General features: G+C 48.0%; 1 protein-coding gene across 1 annotated transcript; it reads left to right on the plus strand.

Annotated features, from left to right (window-relative positions):
* Positions 1-6,317: 6,317 nt before the first annotated feature.
* On the plus strand, positions 6,318-20,549 carry LOC307202317 (thialysine N-epsilon-acetyltransferase-like). The gene is made up of 6 exons (XM_079952201.1): positions 6,318-6,489; positions 11,067-11,118; positions 13,406-13,489; positions 15,385-15,486; positions 16,878-16,918; positions 18,367-20,549. The coding sequence occupies exons 1-6, from the start codon at positions 6,388-6,390 to the stop codon at positions 18,544-18,546; spliced, it is 561 nt and encodes a 186-aa protein (XP_079808327.1). The 5' UTR covers positions 6,318-6,387; the 3' UTR covers positions 18,547-20,549.
* The last annotated feature ends 39 nt before the right edge of the window (positions 20,550-20,588 follow it).

The following is a 20,588-nucleotide window of genomic DNA, read 5'->3' on the forward strand; positions in this document are numbered from 1 at the left end:
CAGACTGAGTCCAAACCAACGGCCAGGCGGAACAGCTCTGTCTTGCAGGCCCTGCGGAAAGATGTCAAGTCCCACAGGGCCCTAGTAATAGTAGTAGTAGTAGTAGTAATAATAATAATAATAATAATAATAATAATTTATTATTTATACCCCAGCCACTCTGGGTGGCTTTCAACAAAATATTAAAATGTTAGTCTCTTGGGACAGAGCGTTCCACCAAGTCGGGGCCAGTACTGAAAAGGCCCTGGCCCTAGTTGAGACCAGTCTAACCTCCTTAAGGCTCAGGACCTCCAAAATGTTGTTATTTGTTAAGGTCCTCCGCGGGGCGTACCAGGAGAGGCAGTCCCGTAGGTATGGAGTAACTGTGCCCCTGACGGACCAGGTGCGCAGCCTGGGAGTCATTTTGGACTCACCGCTGTCCATGGAGGCGCAGGTCAAATCTGTGTCCAGGGCAGCTGTCTGCCAGCTCCATCTGGTACGCAGGATGAGACCCTCCTTGCCCGCAGACTGCCTTGCCAGAGTGGTGCATGCTCTGGTTATCTCCTGCTTGGACTACTGCAATGCGCTCTATGTGGGGCTACCTTTGAAGGTGACTTGGAAATTGCAATAAATCCAGAATGCGGCACCCAGACTGGGGACTGAAAAACCACATAACACCGGTCTTGAAAGACCTACACTGGATCCCAGGACGTTTCTGAGCACAATTCAAAGTGTTGGTGCTGATCTTGAAAGCCCTAAATGGCCTCAAAGGCCCAGTATACCTGAAGGAGCGTCTCCACTGCCATCGTTCTGCCCGGACACAGAGGTCCAGCTCCGAGGGCCTTCTGGCAGTTCCCTCCCTGCGAGAAGTGAGGTTGCAGGGAACCAGGCAGAGGGCCTTCTCGGTGGTGCCCTGTGGAACGCCCTCCCACCAGATGTCAAGGGAATAAACAACTATCACTTTTAGAAGACATCTGAAGGCAGCCCTGTTTGGGGAAACTTTTAATGTTTGATGTTTTATCGTGTTTTTAATATTGTGTCTGGAGCTGCCCAGAGTGGCTGGGGAAACCCAGTCATATGGGTGGGGTATAAATTATTATTATTATTATTATTATTATTATTATTATTATTATTAGCTGCCATCTCTGCCTCCTGTGGGGGGGAGTTCCACAGTTTAACTCTGCGGTGAGTGAAGAACGGTGTCTTCTTTTATCTGCTCCAAATCACCTAACATTCAGCGTTCTTGAGCATTCATCGTGGTTTGTTTGCAGGCAGATTAGGCGACAGTTGCATCCATCACTCGCTCTCTTTTGGGAGAGAAATGTGTTTGTTGCTGCAAATCAGGAATGAAACCTGCTGGTCCGTTTGCAAAGCTGAGCAGGGTCTGCTGTGGTTTCAAATTGGATGGGGGACCGCATGTTGAGATTCCTGCTGAGGCATCTAATCATAAGCCTGCATTTTTATCAAGCTTATATTTTGATCAGGGCCTGTATCTTAAAATGAGCTTAAAGATCTTCAAATGTTTCATGCCAGGCAGAAGAGCAGCTGCCTAAGAAGCTTGGCAAAATGTTTTTCCTCCTAGACAAGGGGGCCCCCTGATTTATAGCAGAAAACAATTCTCAAAGTCAAAAAGGGAATTACAGGCTGAGAGCGAGGACACTGACCCTACATATTACAGAAGATAAAAAAAGCAGAGATAAACATAATTAAGAGTGGGTAAATAGTAAAATAAAACCATGTGCCTCCCATTAAACTTGAGCCATATTTTCCTAAGGTTAAAAGGCCAAGAGCATCTGGCTGGCAGAAAGGAAGAGAGTATTTTGGGAAGTCTTTTTCTAAAGTTGTTTCTTTCTTAAACTGAGATCCTTTTAAGATTTCTTTTCCTTTTAAAAGGTTATTTATGTTATGTATTAAATATATTGGCTTAAATGTAATATGCAAAGGATTTAAGAAATGATGGATTCTTATTTCATATAGTTGTAAGAGTTGTAACTATCCTGAAATTAAGTCAGCCACCAGCCCAGCCCCCCCTGCCAAGCAGGAAACATCATTAGAGCATACATATGGTTGTCAAGCTTTTGTTTAGAGACCTCCAAAGGAAGGAGATCTTTCAATGATGATCCTTGACATCTGTTTAAGATAAAAATTTAAGATTAACCATCTGTTTTGGAGGGCAATAGGGCGAGGTGAGCTGGTAATTAAGGTTCCTTGTTGAGACACATGTAAGATATATTACTACTTATTTGTCATTTATAGATAGAAGAATATATAGCTTTTTGTTTCCCATAAAAGGGCAGAAGGAAATGGGTGTATCTTTTGTGATTGGTTCTAGCAAACAACCAATAGGAATTTCAACCAGGCTGATTGGACAGAGGCAGCCACAGGAGGAGCAAGGGGGCTGGATTAAAGAAATATAAGTGCTGGCCAGAATGGCAAGAGGCCAGGCCAGAGCTTGGTAACCATATACCACTGTGCCTCTCATTTATTTGTCTGACAAATAAATTATTATTTTAATTTCTCTATTGCTGCGTTGAATATTTCATTCCAGCTAAGCGTTAACCACAAGCAGGGTGCTACACTGCCTTGCAAGGGGTTGGACTGGATGACCCCGGGTTCCTTTCCAGCTCTACCATTCTAGGATTCTATATGGCTATCACAGAACTGTAGACTTGGAAGGGTCACCCAGTGGTCATCCAGCCCAACCCCCTGCAAGGCAGGAATCTGATTCCCACGTGACAACAGCAGCCATCAGGAACTGCCCAGAGAACAAAAAAATCAGGGTAGATAAAACCAGCCTAGAAGGAAAAATAGCCTCGTTCCTTCTACAAAGGGATTCCTGTTTCCAGAATAAAGAGAGCTCTCTCCACAATTGGAAGTGCCAGCCAGGGTACTGAGGAGGAGGTCTAGGATGATGAAATGCCAATAAAATGAAAGACAAGCCTCGCTGGATCAGAGCAGATGGCCAACTGTTTGACTCCCGGAAGTCTAGAAGCAGGACGTGAAATTAACCACCTAGCCCCTGTCGGCTGGACCTCCCATCTGATATTGTGAAGTACGCTGCCCCTTATACCTGAAGGTTCCATGTAGTCATCATGATTGACAGCTCTCTGCTCCTCCTTTTTTTTAATGCCATCTAACTTAGCAACCATAAAAAAAAAATGCCATCTAATTTTAATTTTAATTTGATTTTAATTTTAATGTTTTTGGGGGATAGGGGGCGGGCGGGTGTGGAGGACTCCCTGGTCCTGAATGGGGCAACTGTGACCCCGAAGGATCAGGTGCGCAGCCTGGGAGCCATTTGGACTCACAACTGTCCATGGAGGCGCAGGTCAATTCTGTGTCCAGGGCAGCTGTCTGCCAGCTCCATCTGGTACGCAGGATGAGACCCTTCCTGTCCACAGACTGTCTGGCTAGAGTGGTGCATGCTCTAGTTATCTCCCGCTTGGACTACTGCAATGCGCTCTACGTGGGGTTACCTTTGATGGTGACCCAGAAACTGCAATTAATCCAGAATGCGGCAGCCAGACTGGGGACTGGGAGACCACAAAACACCGGTCTTGAAAGACCTCCATTGGCTCCCAGTACGTTTCCAAGCACAATTCAAAATGTTGGTGCTAACCTTGAAAGCCCTAAACGGCCTCAAAGGCCCAGTAGACCTGAAGGAGCGTCTCCACCCCCATCGTTCTGCCCGGACGCTGAGGTCCAGCTCCGAGGGCCTTCTGGCGGTTCCCTCCCTGCGAGAAGTGAGGTTGCAGGGAACCAGGCAGAGGGCCTTCTCGGTGGTGGTGTCCTCCCTGTGGAACATCCTCCCACCAGATGTCAAAGAGAACAATAACTACCAGACTTTTAGAAGACATCTGAAGGCAGCCCTCTTTAGGGAAGCTTTTAATGTTTGATGTATTACAGTATTTTAATATTTTTTGGAAGCCTCCCAGAGTGGCTGGGGAAACTCATAATAAATAGTATATTATTATTATTATTATTATTATTATTATTATTATTATTATTATGCCATCTAACTTAGCAACCAGAGGGATGGGGGTTTCGCTGTGGGTTAAACCACAGAGCCTAGGACTTGCCGATCAGAAGGTCGGCGGTTCGAATCCCCATGACAGGGTGAGCTCCCGTTGCTCGGTCCCTGCTCCTGCCAACCTAGCAGTTCAAAAGCACGTCAAAGCGCAAGTAGATAAATAGGTACCGCTCTGGCGGGAAGGTAAATGGTGTTTCCGTGCGCTGCTCTGGTTCGCCAGAAGCGGCTTAGTCCTGCTGGCCACATGAGCCGGAAGCTGGATGCCAGCTCCTTCGGCCAATAAAGCGAGATGAGTGCCGCAACCCCAGAGTCGGTCACGACTGGACCTAATGGTCAGGCGTCCCTCTACTTTTACCTTTTAACTTAGCAACCATCATCACATCTTGTGGCAGGGAGTTCCTTAGCTGAACGATGCCTTGCGTAAAGCAGTGTTTACTTTCCTCTCTCATGAATCTGATTGGATGGGGTTGGATGCCCCGTTCATGATCCAAACTGTCACAAAGTCGAACTCTCCACCCTGATCCGGCGGGTTGGGATGGATGACCCTCCGGTGTCCCTTCCAAGCCTACAATCCTAGGATCCATTCATTGGTCGGCCCCATTCGAACCTCCTCCCAGTGAGGTTGCAATAAAATTTCCGCCACGTTTGCAAAGCTTAGCAGGGACCGGTAAGGTTTCAAACTGGATGGGAGACCGCGCTTTGAGAGCAGAGGGTTGGAATCATAGAATCATAGAATCATAGAAGAGTTGGAAGAGACCCCAAGGGCCATCGAGTCCAACCCCCTGCCAAGCAGGAAACACCATCAGAGCACTCCTGACATATGGTTGTCAAGCCTCTGCTTAAAGACCTCCAAAGAAGGAGACTCCACCACACTCCTGGGCAGCAAATTCCACTGTCAAACAGCTCTTACTGTCAGGAAGTTCTTCCTAATGTTTAGGTGGAATCTTCTTTCTTGTAGTTTGGAACCATTGCTCCGTGTCCGCTTCTCTGGAGCAGCAGAAAACAACCTTTCTCCCTCCTCTATGTGACATCCTTTTATATATTTGAACATGGCTATCATATCACCCCTCAACCTCCTCTTCTCCAGGCTAAACATGCCCAGCTCCCTTAGCCGTTCCTCATAAGGCATCGTTTCCAGGCCTTTGACCATTTTGGTTGCCCTCCTCTGGACACATTCCAGTTTGTCCGTGTCCTTCTTGAACTGTGGTGCCCAGAACTGGACACAGTACTCCAGGTGAGGTCTGACCAGAGCAGAATACAGTGGCACTATTACTTCCCTTGATCTAGATGCTATACTCCTATTGATGCAGCCCAGAATTGCATTGGCTTTTTTAGCTGCCGCGTCACACTGTTGGCTCATGTCAAGTTTGTGGATTGAGTAATAAGTTAAAATAAGTCATAATAAGTTAAAATTTGAGTTAAGAATTTGAACTGGAATACAAAAGGGGGAGGTGAGAGGAGGTCCGGGAAATAAGATAATGGAATAAGTAATGAAAATTATATTTGTTATTTGTTTTGCTTTTTTGTATTTTTGTCATTCTTTTGTGCATGTTTGTTTTTTGTTTTGTTGTTGTTTAGTCGTTTAGTCGTGTCCGACTCTTAGTGACCCCCTGGACCAGAGCACGTCAGGCACTCCTGACTTCCACTGCCTCCCGCAGTTTGGTCAAACTCATGCTGGCAGCTTCAAGAACACTGTCCCACCATCTCGTCCTCTGTCGTCCCCTTCTCCTTGCGCCCTCCATCTTTCCCAACATCAGGGTCTTTTCCAGGGAGTCTTCTCTTCTCAGGAGGTGGCCAAAGTCTTGGAGCCTCAGCTTCAGGATCTGTCCTTCCAGTGAGCACTCAGGGCTGATTTCCTTCCGAATGGAGAGGTTGGATCTTCTTGCAGTCCTTGGGACTCTCAAGAGTCTCCTCCAGCACCAGAATTAAAAAGCATCAATTCTTTGGCGATCAGCCTTCTTTATGGTCCAGCTCTCACTCCCATACATCACTACTGGGAAAACCATAGCTTTAGCTATACGGACCTTTGTTGGCAGTTTTTTGTTTGTGTTTTGTACTAATTTGGAAAAACTTAATAAATATTTTATTAAAAAAAAAAAAGTTTGTGGTCAACCAAGACTCCTAGATCCTTTTCACATGTATTGCTCTAAAGCCAGGTGTCACCCATCTTGTATTTGTGCCTCTCATTTTTTTTTGCCCTGGATGTCCTTTGGGGTTCCCTTCCAATTCAAGGATTTTCTGAGTTCTCTGGCCAGCTCTGTCCCGCCCCGCTCCTCCTCCTCCTCCTCTTTCCACCCTCCCTCTTCCCTGGAGCATCCTGGGAAATGTAGTTCTCCGACCCAGGAGAAAACTTCCGTATCTCCAGCTGAGGATCTGCCATGGCCGATCAGGCAGCCGTGGGCCAAGACCCCGCCGACCCCGCGGTGTCGATCCGGCCCTCCCGAGCCGAGGACTGCGCGGAGATCATGCGCATGATCCGGGTAGGCCCTTTCCCACGAGCAGGCAGGCAGGCAGGCAGGCAGGCAGGTATTCGACTGGTGCAGCTGCGTCCTCTTGAAGTACTGCACCTGTTGAATGTCCGCCTAAGCCCCGGCGCTGGCCCTCCCTGCAGTCCGAATAGCAAAAAAAAGAGAGAGAGATTTATTGCTTATTGAGCCTTCATCCTGGTTTGCAGGATGAAATAAATGTTTTTTAAAAAAAAATCGGATTTTTTTTATTTAAATCGGATTTTAAAATAAAAAGCTTTTGGAGGAAATATCTTCCTAAAGATAGTTTTCTGTTTAAGTTGCATTAGAGTCCAAAGGCTATTCATCAGGAAATAAGGATTTGTTTTAAGTTTTTGTCTAAGTTGTTGCGGGGTTTTTTAAAAAAAATTGTTTAACCACATCGGTTAAGAAACGTGGATACATATGCTATAATGTTATTGTTTTAGAGAAATAAAATGTTTAAATTGTTATTAAGGAAATGGTTATTTTTCTCCTTCCAATAAAGCACAGCGGGAAAGTTGTCCAAATAGAAACAGTTAACTTGTTAAACCTCACAATAATTTCATTATTATCTGCCTATGTATTTCTTATAGTAGAACCAAATCAGTAATTTTCGTAAAAACTACTCTGAAAATTTATTATTCCAGAAATGAAACCTTCATCTGGTTGTAAATATTCAGATTATACCAGCAAGAATGAGTCTTTCTGCAAAAAAATAATGATTTAAATCGATTCGATTTACGGTAAATCAAATCCACCCTGCATGCAAGGATTATTATTTAATTCCATTTATCTATTGCATTTATATACCACCCTTTCCCCCTCTTCCTCCTTTAATCCTCGCGACAACCCTGCAAATTAGGCGAGGCCTTAGCTCAGTTGGCAGAGCACGACTCTTCATCTCAAAGTCATGAGTTCAAATCCCAAGTCGGTCAGAAAGATTCCTGCATTTCGGGGGGGTGGGCTGGATGACCCTTGGGTGGGTTCGAGACTTCTTTGCGGAGTTCACAGTTAAACTGCGGAACTCCTTGCCACTTGAGGTAGCGATGGCTACCAACTTTGACGGCTTTAAAAGAGGATTGGTCAAACCCAGTGAGGATAAAGGCTGTTTCCTAGTTCTGCTGGATCTCTCAGCAGCCTTTGACACCATTGACCATAACATCCTTCTGGACCGTCTAGAGGGGCTGGGAGCTGGGGGCACTGTTATACAGTGGTTTCGCTCCTTCCTCCTGGGCCGTGTTCAGAAACTGGTGGTGGGGGATGAGTGTTCAGACCCCTGGGCTCTCACTTGTGGGGTGCCTCAGGGTTCTGTCCTCTCCCCCCCATGCTTTTCAACATCTATATGAAGCCGCTGGGAGAGATCATCAGGGGGGTTGGGCTGGGTGTCCATCAATATGCGGATGATACCCAGCTCTACCTCTCTTTCAAATCAGAACCAGTGAAGGCGGTGAAGGTCCTGTGTGAGTGTCTGGAGGCGGTTGGAGGATGGATGGCAGCTAACAGATTGAGGTTGAATCCTGACAAGACAGAAGTACTGTTTTTGGGGGACACGAGGCGGGCAGGTGTGGAGGATTCCCTGGTCCTGAATGGGGCAACTGTGCCCCCGAAGGACCAGGTGCGCGGCCTGGGAGTCATTCTGGACTCACTGCTGTCCATGGAGGCTCACGTTAATTCTGTGTCCAGGGCAGCTGTCTCCCAGCTCCATCTGGTACGCAGGATGAGACCCTCCCTGCCCACGGACTGTCTGGCCAGAGTGGTGCATGCTCCGGAATGCGGCAGCTAGACTGGAGTGGCCACCGGGACCACATAACACCAGTCCTAAAAGATCCAAATTGGCTCCCAGTACATTTCCAAGCACAATTCAAAGGGTTGATGCTGACCTTTAAAAGCCCTAAACGGCCTCAAAGGCCCAGTAGACCTGAAGGAGCATCTCCACCTCCATCGTCCAGCCCGGATACTGAGGTCCAGCTCCGAGGACCTTCTGGCGGTTCCCTCATTGCGAGAAGTGAGGTTACAGGGAACCAGGCAGAGGGCCTTCTCGGTGGTGGTGCCCGCCCTATAGAATGCCCTCCCTTCAGATGTGAAGGAAATAAGCAGCTATCTTCTTTTTAAAAGACATCTTAAGGCAGCCCTGTTTAGGGAAGTTTATAATATTTAATGCTATATGGTTTTTAACACTTGATTGGGAGACGCCCAGAGTGGCTGGGGAAACTCAGCCAGATGGGCGGGGTATAAATAATATATTATTATTATTATTATTATTATTATTATTATTATTATTATTATCATTATTATTATGAAGGCTGTGGTGTGCCTACGAGCCATAATGGCTCTGCTTCAGAAGGCCAGTTATTGGGAGCCACGGCAAGAGGGGGGAGCTGCGTTCGAATCCTGCTTGTCGCTTTCACATAACGGGCATCTGCTTGGCCACTCTTGAGGGTGGGATGGTGGAGAGAAAACTAGCTCAGTCAGTAGAGCATGAGGCTTTTAACCTCCAGGTTGTGGGCAAAAGATTCCTGCATATTTCTGCGGGGTGCGCTGGATGACTCCCGGGGGTCCCACTTGACTCTATAATTCTAGGATCCAGAACAGGATTTGTTCAGGATATTGAGGAGGAATAAATTGAAACTGCAGGTGAGCGGATTTGGAGCAGAGTGTGAATTAATTGAAGCCTGGAAGCAGGGCCTGGGGGCGGGATTCGTATGCGAGGCTTTTAAATCCATAAATGTAGATTAGCATATGCAAATCCTATGCAGATGTGCCGGCCCAGGATCTTTTCCAGCCCTAGCAACAGGCCCCTGCTGTCAGAATAAAAGGGAGCGAAGCCTCATGCTCCTTTGCAAAGTATAAAACTGGGCACACTCTGTAACAACTGCCTGACTTCAAAAGGAAACCTCCTTGGCTTTGAAAGGCTGAGCCAGGATTTAACCGGAGAGTTTGATGCTGTTTGTTTTGCGCTGGATCACGGCCAGAGATTTCTCTCCTGTGGGTTTTGCATTAGCATAGCAAAGCTCCCCGAGAGATTGTGTAATTGCCAGATATTGCTTTAGACTCTAGCCTATCCTCTCTCTCTCTCTGTCATTTGAGATTCTGCAGAGAAACTTGCACTCTGCAGTTTGCAATCCAGAGAGGCTGCCGGAGGGGGCCCAATCCACTCCAGGATCCTGTTCTCACGGTGGCCGAATGTGATAAGAATTTTTAGGTCTTAGATATATTTTAAAGGTAAAAGGGCCCCTGACCATTAGGTCCAGTCATGGCCGACTCTGGGGTTGCGGCGCTCATCTCGCTTTACTGGCCGAGGGAGCCGGCGTACAGCTTCCGGGTCATGTGGCCAGCAGGACTAAGCCGCTTCTGGCGAACCAGAGCAGTGCACGGAAACGCCGTTTACCTTCCTGCCGGAGCGGTACCTATTTATCTACTTGCACTTTGATGTGCTTTTGAACTGCTAGGTTGGCAGGAGCAGGGACCGAGCAACGGGAGCTCACCCCGTTGCGGGGATTCGAACCGCCGACCTTCTGATCGGCATAGTCCTAGGATCTGTGGTTTAACCCACAGCACCACCCACGTGCTTAGATATATATTAAATGTTCATCAATGTACCAGCCAAGCACGTACATAGATCAGCACAGGAAGACCGACCTGAAACCGCTTTTGATTCCCAAACTGACCAAATGTTTTCTCTGCAAGGTCAAGGTGGTAAACCTCCCCATTGTCTCTTTCCTCAAAAATCCTGTCTTAAGGGCACATTTAAGATATGAATAGGGTGTGAGCCTGACCTGGCTCAGGAACTGAATATTTGTCATTACAAAAGACTGGCCAGGCTCCCCAGGGTATCCAATCAAGCGAGCATTAACAGATAACCTGCCAGACAGGAGGTAAACAACGCACTCAGATTTCTGCTGTAGATCACCTCTTCTGTGATGTAGGTATGATGTATGGAGGGGAGGTCTTCTGCTCCAGGGCAGGGAATTTAAAATGTGTATATAAGGGCAGGCACAACTTGGTTCTGGGTTCCTCCTCCTCTCCTGCGGGTGAAGGGGGCACCCTGTTGCAACAGATCAATAAAGATCAGGCTTATGAGCTGCTTTGCTTCTCAATATTCTCTGGCTGGCCTCTGTTATTTTCTCCTACCTACATAAGGACTCTGTGGGTTAAACCACAGAGCCTAGGGCTTGCCAATCAGAAGGTTGGCAGTTCAAATCCCCGTGACGGGGTGAGCTCCCGTTGCTCGGTCCCAGCTCCTGCCAACCTAGCAGTTCAAAAGCACCTCAAAGTGCAAGTAGATCAATAGGTACCACTCCGGCGGGAAGGTAAACAGCGTTTCCGTGCGCTGCTCTGGTTCGCCAGAAGCGGCTTAGTCATGCTGGCCACATGACCCGGAAGCTGTACGCCGGCTCCCTCAGCCAGTAAAGCGAGATGAGCGCCGCAACCCCAGAATCGGCCACGACTGGACCTAATGGTCAGGGGTCCCTTTACCTTTGTTTTTATGTGTGAAAATTCAAGGTCTTGGCAAGTGAGGTGGTGGCGCAGGCATTGTACCTGTGGTTAATGTTCTCTTTCTCTCTTTTCAGGAACTTGCAGAGTTTGAGAAAATGCCTGATCAGGTAGCAAACAGCAGTCAAGGTGAGGCTGAACCCCGGGCGGGAATTCTCATAGACAAATCTTCCTTGGCCAGGTTTAGTCACAGAAGTGTTGTGTTCATGTTTGGGGCACGATGGGTGGGATCAGATTACCATGGGCTGATGGTCGTTGTGGACTCAAACATCTCGAGGGCACCAGGTGTGGGAGAGGGGCTGCATTTCCTGCCCCGACCTGGCCACAGTGATCCACGCGGCGGTCACCTCCGGGCTTGACTACTGTAATTCGCTCTACGCGGGGCTACCCTTGAAGCTGTCCCACAAACTCCAGCGGGTGCAGAATGCTGCAGCGAGGCTCCTCACGGGGTCCCTGCCATGGGAGCATATTCACCCGGTGCTTTTCCAGCTGCACTGGCTCCCGGTGGAGTATCAAGTCAGGTTCAAGGTGCTGGTCTTGACCTTTAAAACCCTTTGTGGCTTAGGGTCCTTGTATCTACGGGACTGGCTCTCCTGGTCTGCCCCGCAAAGGACTTTAAGGTCCATGAATAATAATAGCTTAAAGGTCCCGGGCCCTAAGGAAGTCAGGCTATCCTCCCCCAGGGCCAGGGCCTTCTCAGTGGTGGCTCCGACCTGGTGGAATGCTCTGTCCCAGGAGACCAGGGCCCTGCAGGATTTAACCTCCTTCCGTCGGGCCTGTAAGACAGAGCTATTCCGCCTGGCCTTTAATTCGAATCCAGCCTGATCTTTTATTTCCCTTCCCTTCCCTTTTTATGAAGATTACCCGCTCTGAGACCCCACAGCTAATTCTTCCCTGGCCTCCTCACTGGCCCAAGTAGGACCAATTCAGCCAGCTAGCCCTGGGGAATATCTAATTAGTTTTGAATTTTATTGTCATTCATGTTTTTATACTGTATTTTATGCTGCTTTTATAATTGAGGGTTTTAAATCTGTTGTTAGCTGCCCTGAGCCTGGTTTTTGAACCAGGAAGGACTACTGCCAAGCGCTCTACGTGGGGCTACCTTTGAAGGTGACCCTGAAACTGCAACTAATCCAGAATGCGGCAGCCAGACTGGGGAATGGGGGCGGCCGCCGAGACCACATAACACCGGTCTTGAAAGCATTGCTGCCTTATAAAGCCATGCACGTTTGAATGGCTCCCTGGTCCTGAATGGGGCAGCTGTGTCTCTGAAGGACCAGGTGCGCAGCCTGGGAGTCATTCTGGACTCACCGCTGTCCATGGAGGGACAGGTCAGCTCTCTGTCCAGGGCGGCCTCTCTACCAGCTCCATCTGGTACGCAGGATGAGACCCTCCCTGCCCGCAGGCTGTCTGGCCAGAGTGGCGCATGCTCTGGTTATCTCCTGCTTGGACTACTGCCATGCGCTCCATGTGGGACTACCTTTGAAGGTGACCCAGAAACTGCAATTAATCCAGAATGCGGCAGCTAGACTGGGACTGGGAGACCATATACAGTGGTGCCCTGCAAGACGAATGCCTCGCAAGACGAAAAACTCACTAGACAAAAGGGTTTTCCGTTTTTCGAGGTGCTTCGCAAGACGAATTTCCCTATGGGCTTGCTTCGCAAGACGAAAACGTCTTGCGAGTTTGCTTCCATTTTTGTAAAACCGTTAATACCCGGGGAATCTGTGCTCCGCAAGACGAAAAAATCGCAAGACGAAGCAACTCGCGGAATGAATTAATTTCGTCTTGCGAGGCACCACTGTAACACCTGTCCTGAAAGACCTACACTGGCTCCCAGGATGTTTCCGAGCACAATTCAAAGTGTTGGTGCTGAGCTTGAAAGCCCTAAACGGCCTCAAAGGCCCAGTAGACCTGAAGGAGCATCTCCACCTCCATCGTTCTGTCCGGACACTGAGGTCCAGCACCGAGGGTCTTCTGGCGGTTCCCTCCCTGCAAAAAGTGAGGTTACAGGGAACCAGGCAGAGGGCCTTCTCGGTGGTGGCGCCTGCCCTGTGGAATGCCCTCCCACCAGATGTCAAAGAGAAAAACAACTACCAAACTTTTAGAAGACATTTGAAGGCAGCCCTGTTTAGGGAAGCTTTTAATGTTTAATAGGATTTTGTATTTTAGTGTTTTGTTGGAAGCCGCCCAGAGTGGCTGGGGAAACCCAGCCAGATGGGCGGGGTATAAATAACAAATTAGTAGTAGTAGTAGTATTGGTATTATTTCCAGAGCTCACCTGAACTTAAAAGCCCAAAAGTTTGGGATCTACACAGCTGGTCGTCTTGCAGTTTTTCCTGGGTCCTGCTGACCCCGGTTTTTTTCCACCCCCTTTCTCTCGCTGTCTCTTTGATTCTCGCGTCTTTCTTTCCAGGGCTTTATGAGGACGGCTTTTGCCAGGACCCCTTCTATAAATGTGTGGTGGCCGAGGTCGCCCCGAAACATCAGAGCAAAGACGGTAAGCAAGGTTCCTGCCCCAAAATCCCATCTTCCAGTCTGGCGAAGATCCAATCCTTCCCTCTCTGCTGCAATGCCCCTTCTCTTCGCTCCTTCCTCTCCCAATTAACTTCCGTCTCCGGGGCTCAGCGATGGGAGGGAAAGCAGAAGGAAGAATCGCCCAGTTTTGCCCCAGAGACGTTCTGCCTTGGTCAGAGCCCATCTGGAGTTCTGGGCACCCCAGTTTAAGGAGGATATCGACAAGCTATAGGGTGGCTGAGAGGATCAAGGGGTCTGGAAACGGAGCCATATGAGGAGCGGTCGAAGGAGTTGGGAAAGGAGAAGAGGGGACTGAGAGGTGATAGGATAGCCACCTTCAAAAATAATAGATTGGCAAATTAAATTACAGGAATTTGTAATCGAGATGGCTCAATGGACGAGCAAACTCAGAGGAAACTCAAAGCAAAAATTTGCGGGAAAATGGGATGGTTATAAAGGAAATACAATAATAGTTTTGACTCCGTGCTAGCGTTCGAGTGACAAAGGAAGTAAAAGGAGGTGGACAACAATTACGGATTTATTATGTTTTCTGAATGTATTGGAAAATCTATATAGAAAGGTTTATTGTTTTGTTTACGTTCAGTTGTAAGACAAAATATATGCGAAGGGACTTGACAGGAAGTCAAAACTGAAGAAACGATTTTGTAAGATAAAAGGTGGAAAAATATTTATTTTCATTATTATTATTTGTGCGGGTGTGTGTTTTGCATGGAATGTCTGGGAGGAAATAAGACGGTAAATAACAAATAGCAAACAAAATATTGATATATGTAATTTTTATTTCTCAATTATATTTTGTGGTAGTATGGTTCTGGCAGTTTTCTCCCCGCGAGAAGCCAAGTTACAGGGAACCAGGCAGAGGGCCTTCTCAGTGGTGGCACCCGCCCTGTGGAACTCCCTCCCACCAGATGTCAAGGAAATAAACAACTATCTGACTTTTAGAAGACATCTGAAGGCAGCCCTGTTTAGGGATTTTTTTTAGTAACTGATGTTTTAATGTATTTTTAATCTTTGTTGGAAGCCACCCAGAGTGGCTGGGGAAACCAGGCCAGATGGGTGGGGTATACTGTAAATAAAAAATTATGATGAAGAATTAGATTTATAGACCTCCCTTCATTACAAGATCTCAGGGCGGTTCGCAGGATAAAATACAACGTAAATAGTTAAAATAACACACCCACCCCGGCAGACACATTTAAAATGCTGTAGAATATTGGCCAACCATTAATCTGCTATTGAAACTGAGTAAAACTGAATGCAACAAGGGTTTTTCCCTCCTCCCCTGTATCAAAGATTGCAAATCCCTTTGGACAGAGCCTTATATTTTTGTTGTTTCCCTGCAAATGTCTATCAAACTCTCTATATGAATGGATTCTCCCCCCCCCCCCAATTGACTTTTGAATTCTGAATTTATTGTTATTCACGTTTTATACTGTATTTTATGCTCTTTTTTTGTTGCATTAGTTAAGTGTCTTAAATTTGTTGCTAGCTGCCCTGAGCCCGGTTTTCTGAACCGGGAAGGGCGGGATATAAATAAAAAATTATTATTATTATTATTATTATTATTAACCCTTGGGATGCATTGCAACTCTCCGATTCTGCAATTTTCAATCCGGGGGGAATTTCAGAACCACTTACCCAGGTTCTCATCCCACGGGGAGCGGCCCACAATCTCTTGGGCAGCCCCCCAATATATTTTCTGCCCCCAAGCAACTGCCTGGAGGAAAAGGCTGTGTTTGAATCGCCCGGGTCCTGTTTATGGTCGGCTGCTAACCTGATCCAAAAGAACCCTGGACTGATTTTAGAAAAGCAGGTTGTGATCTTTTGTCGTCGTTCTTTCATTTTTCCCCACTGCAGGCCACACCGTCGTGGGGTTCGGCTTGTATTTTTTCACTTACAGCACCTGGAAAGGCAGAAACATCTACATGGAAGACCTCTACGTCATGCCAGAGTTTCGGGGTAAAGGGGAAAGGGAAGAAGCTGCTTTCAGGCTCTTAAACTCCGGGTTGCGGGTTCAGGTTCTGCTTTGCGCAAAGATTTCCGCAGCGCAGGGGGTTGGACTGGATGACCGTAGGGGTTCCTTGCAGCCGAACAATTCGGTGGATTCTATGAACAGCCAGGAACTACAGTGGTACGCTTCAGGTTACATACGCTTCAGGTTACAGACTCCACTAACCCAGAAATAGTGCTTCAGGTTAAGAACTTTGCTTCAGGATGAGAACAGAAATCGTGCTCTGGCGGCATGGCAGCAGCGGGAGGCCCCATTAGCTAAAGTGGTGCTTCAGGTTAAGAACAGTTTCAGGTTAAGTACGGACCTCCGGAACGAATTAAGTACTTAGCCTGAGGTACCACTGTATAATTAAGTACTTAGCCTGAGGTACCACTGTATAATTAAGTACTTAGCCTGAGGTACCACTGTATAATTAAGTACTTAGCCTGAGGTACCACTGTATAATTAAGTACTTAGCCTGAGGTACCACTGTATAATTAAGAAAATGTGTGTGAGAGAGGGAGAGAGAAAGAGAGAGAGGGACTATTGCACCTTCAAAGCAACCTGGCGCCCTCCACTTTCATTGCACTACAATTCCCAAAACTCCCTGCGGGAAGCCAACTTACAGGGAACCAGGCAGAGGGCCTTCTCGGTGGTGGCGCCCTCCCTGTGGGACTCCCTCCCACCAGATGTCAAAGAGAAAAATTAACTACCAAACTTTTAGAAGACATCTGAAGGCAGCCCTGTTCAGGGAAGCTTTTAATGTTTAATAGATTATTGTATTTTAATATTCTGTTGGAAGCCATCCAGAGTGGCTGGGGAAACCCAGCCAGATAGGCGGGGTATAAATAATAATAAATTACAGTGGTACCTCAGGTTAAGTACTTAATTCGTTCTGGAGGTCCATACTTAACCTGAAACTGTTCTTAACCTGAAGCACCACTTTAGCTAATGGGGCCTCCCGCTGCCACTGTGCCACCGGAGAACAATTTCTGTTCTCATCCTGAAGCAAAGTTCTTAACCTGAAGCACTATTTCTGGGTTAGCGGAGTCTGTAACCTGAAGTGTATGTAACCTGAAGCGTATGTAACCCGAGGTACCACTGTATTTCATTATTATTATTATTATTATTATTATTATATATGGAAGGAGTCCGGTTGCTTTGAAAACAAAGGTAAAATTTGGAGGGAGCGACCTAGACCAGATGAGGGTGGGACATGTTCTAGGACGTGGTGGTGGAAGCCAGGATACTGAGGCAGAGAGTTCCCAAGGCATAAATACCAGGGGGGCGTATTTCCTTCCTTCGGAGAACCCAGGAATCCTGACTTCCTTCTGAGCTTTTCCTCCTCAATCTGTTGCAGGGAGAGGCATAGGGAAGAAGCTGATGAGCGCCATTGCCCAGGTAAGAGCTGCCCCTACACAGAAATGGAACGTTCTTCATGCCAGGCAACTGCTCTGCTACGTCCCTTTCCCCTAGAAATAGGAACATTAGAAGCTGCCTCATAGCCAGTCATGCCCCTGGGGTCCACCTAGCTTCATATTACGTGCTCAGGTTGGCAGCAACAACTCTCCAGGGTTTCAGACAGGTGTAAGGTAAAGGGACCCCTGACCATTAGGTCCAGTCGTGGTTGACTCTGGGGTTGCGGCGCTCATCTCGCTTTATTGGCCGAGGGAGCCGGCGTACAGCTTCCGGGTCATGTGGCCAGCATGACTAAGCCACTTTTGGCGAACCAGAGCAGCGCACGGAAACGCCGTTTACCTTCCCGCCAGAGCGGTACCTATTGATCTACTTGCACTTTGACGTGCTTTCGAACTGCTAGGTTGGCAGGAGCAGGGACCGAGCAACGGGAGCTCACCCCGTCGCCGACCTTCTGACCGGCAAGACCTAGGCTCAGTGGTTTAACCCACAGCGCCACCCGCGTCAGGCAGGTGTAATAATAACAATTATTATTATTATTATTATTATTATTATTATTATTATTATTATATCATCATCATTATTATTATTATTATTATGCCTCACCCATCTGGCTGGGTTTCTCCAGCCACTCTAGGTGGCTCCCAACAGAATTAATGATAATAATAATGAAAAAGTGATACAACATCAAACACTAAAAGCTTCCCTAAACAGGGCTGCCTTCAGATGTCTTCTAAAAGTCTGGTAGTTGTTGTTCTCTTTGACATCTGGTGGGAAGGCGTTCCACAGGGCGGGTGCCACCACCAAGAAGGCCCTCTGCCTGGTTCCCTGTAACCTCACTTCTCGCAGGGAGAGAACCGCCAGAAGGCCCTCGGAGCTGGACCTCAGTGTCCGGGCTGAACGATGGGGATGGAGACGCTCCTTCAGGTCTACTGGGCCTTTGAGGCCGTTTAGGGCTTTCAAGGTCAGCACCAACACTTTGAATTGTGTCCGGAAACGTACTGGGAACCAGTGTAGGACTTTCAAGACCGGTGTTATGTGGTCTCCCATTCCCCAGTCTGGCTGCCGCATTCTGGATTAGTTGTAGTTTCCGAGTCATCTTCAAAGGTAGCCCCACGTAGAGTGCATTGCAGTAGTCCAAGCAGGAGATAACTAGAGCATGCACCACTCTGGCAAGACAGTCTGCGGGCAGGGAGGGTCTCATCCTGCGTACCAGGTGGAGCTGGTAGACAGCTGCCCTGGACACAGAACTGACCTGCGCCTCCATGGACAGCGGTGAGTCCAGAATGACTCCCAGGCTGCGCACCTGGTCCTTCGGGGGCACAGTTGCCCCAGCACTACCCAAAGATCCCAAGGGTTGAACCCACGACGTTCTGCAAGCCAAGCAGATGTTCTCCCTGCCAAGCTAAGGCCTCTCTTCTCTTCCTCTGCAGATTGGCGTGAAGAAAGGATGCACCCAGATGAAGTTCTCCGCTCTGGACTGGAACCAAAAGGCCATCGACTTATACCTTGGCAACGGCGCCGTGGACCTGACTGCCACTGAAGGCTGGCACGTCTTCCGCTTCGAGGAAGACGCCATGCAACGGCTGGCGGCGGGGGCAGCCAGCAAATGAGGCGCAGACAGAGATTTCGGAACAGCAGGACTGTCATCCCTCGGAGAAGCCAGGAATTTGGGTTCCTTTATTCACTCTGGACAGAGTGGTTGGGGAGGTTTAGCAGTAGCAGTGCCGCCGCTTCTTAGATTTGCAAAATGGCGGCGCTGGAAGGGGACCACCAAAGGTCATCTATCTCAACTCCCTTGCCATGCAGGAATCACACCCTAAGAAACCCTGACAAAGGGCCATCCAGCCTCACCTTCTAGGAGTACCACTGTTGAATGACTCTCACCATCAGAATCTGCTTAGTCCGAATCTCCTTTCTTGTAAACTGAAGCCATGGGTTCGAGTCCTAGCTTGCATCTTGTGATAGCCCTCCATGTGAAAGCCCTTAAGAAATGTCTTAAGGGCTGTCACATGGAGGAGAGATGCAAGCTTCTTTTCTCCTGTTCTGGAGCGTAGGACTCGAACCCATGGCTTCAGTCTCAGTCCTCTCTTCTCCAGGCTAAATACCCCCAGGTCCTTCAACTGTTCCTCATACGCAGACTCCCTCAACTTCGGCCCTCCAGATGTTTTTTGGCCTACAACTCCCATGATCCCTAGCTAGCAGGACCAGCGGTCAGGGATGCTGGGAATTGTAGTCTTTTGATCATCTTGGTTGCCCTCCTCTGCACACCTTCCAACTTGTCAATCTCCGCTTTAAACTGGGGTGTCCAGAACCGGACACAGGACTCCAGATGGGGTCTGTCCAAGGCAGAATAGAGCGGGATTATTCCTTCCCTTAACCTGGACACTAGACTTCCATTGCTGCAGCCTAGAATAGCATTGGCCTATTTTAAAGCCGTGGTTTTCCCAGTTGTGATGTATGGAAGTGAGAGCTGGACCATAAAGAAGGCTGATGGCCGAAGAATGGCTGCTTTTGAATTCTGGTGCTGGAGGAGACTCTTGAGAGTCCCATGGACTGCAAGAAGATCAAACCTCTCCATTCTGAAGGAAATCAGCCCTGAGTGCTCACTGGAAGGACAGATCCTGAAGCTGAGGCTCCAAGACTTTGGCCACCTCATGGGAAGAGAAGACTCCCTGGAAAAGACCCTGATATTGGGAAAGATGGAGGGCGCAAGGAGAAGGGGACGACGGAGGACGAGATGGTGGGACAGTGTTCTCGAAGCTACCAGCATGAGTCTGACCAAACTGCGGGAGGCAGTGGAAGACAGGAGTGCCTGGCGTGCTCTGGTCCAGGGGGTCACAAAGAGGCGGACAGGACTAAAAGACTCAACAACAACACTCCTTCCCTTGATCTGGATACTAGACTTCTTGTTGATGCAGCCTAGAATAGCGTTGGCCTTTTTTGCTGCTCCATCACACTGTGGGCTCACGTTCAGCTTGTGGTTCACCCTAGATCCTTGTCACATGTACTGCTAGTACGCCAGATGTCCCCAATCCTATATGTGCAGAATCTTGCATTTGTCCTGACCGAAACACAATAAATGTCCTTGCTTTTGGGTTTGCCTCCTTTTTAACTCCCTGCTTTCCTCCCCACTGGACCCTGCCTTCACTTCATCAAATAAATATACGCACATGTTTGCAACATTTCGCCTTTCCCCTTCTTGCAGTACGCCAAAGGTTTTTAGGATGCCGTTGTCTTCACAGTAATACGGGTCATCGTGGTAAGATTGGGCCAAACCCCAGACCTCTATCCTGATCATACCATTTTAAAGAGTTTTCGCCCGCAAAGAGTCCTGGGAAACGTAGTTTGGTCACTGGGGCTGAGTGTGGTGAGGAGAGTCGTATTTCCCCCCATGGAACTACAATTCCCAGAGTCCCCCAAGAAGCGGTGTTGAACTGGCATGGCTTCCCCCCAAGGAATTCTGGGAGTGTCAGGATTTTAGAGATGCTTTGGTGGGGCATGGTCCCCAAAAAGGTTGGTCTAATCTATGCTGTGACTGCACTGCCTGATTGTAAAAACAAACAAACAAACTCAAAGCTCGTTACCAAAACAATAAAATTACCGTGAAAGAAAACCGTTTTAAACATTCCCAAAATAATTAAGAATAAGAAGA

Source organism: Podarcis cretensis, assembly GCF_951804945.1.
Source record: "Podarcis cretensis genome assembly, chromosome: 13".
Taxonomy (NCBI): Eukaryota; Metazoa; Chordata; class Lepidosauria; order Squamata; family Lacertidae; genus Podarcis; species Podarcis cretensis.

What these genes read in the sequence shown, in the direction of transcription:
- LOC307202317 (XM_079952201.1), top strand. Translation starts at nt 6,388, where the DNA reads ATGGCCGATCAGGCAGCCGTGGGCCAAGACCCCGCCGACCCCGCGGTG. An exon ending in AGATCATGCGCATGATCCGG is followed by an intron (nt 6,490 to 11,066) that starts GTAGGCCCTTTC and finishes CTCTCTTTTCAG; the next exon opens with GAACTTGCAGAGTTTGAGAA. An exon ending in TGATGAGCGCCATTGCCCAG is followed by an intron (nt 16,919 to 18,366) that starts GTAAGAGCTGCC and finishes CTTCCTCTGCAG; the next exon opens with ATTGGCGTGAAGAAAGGATG.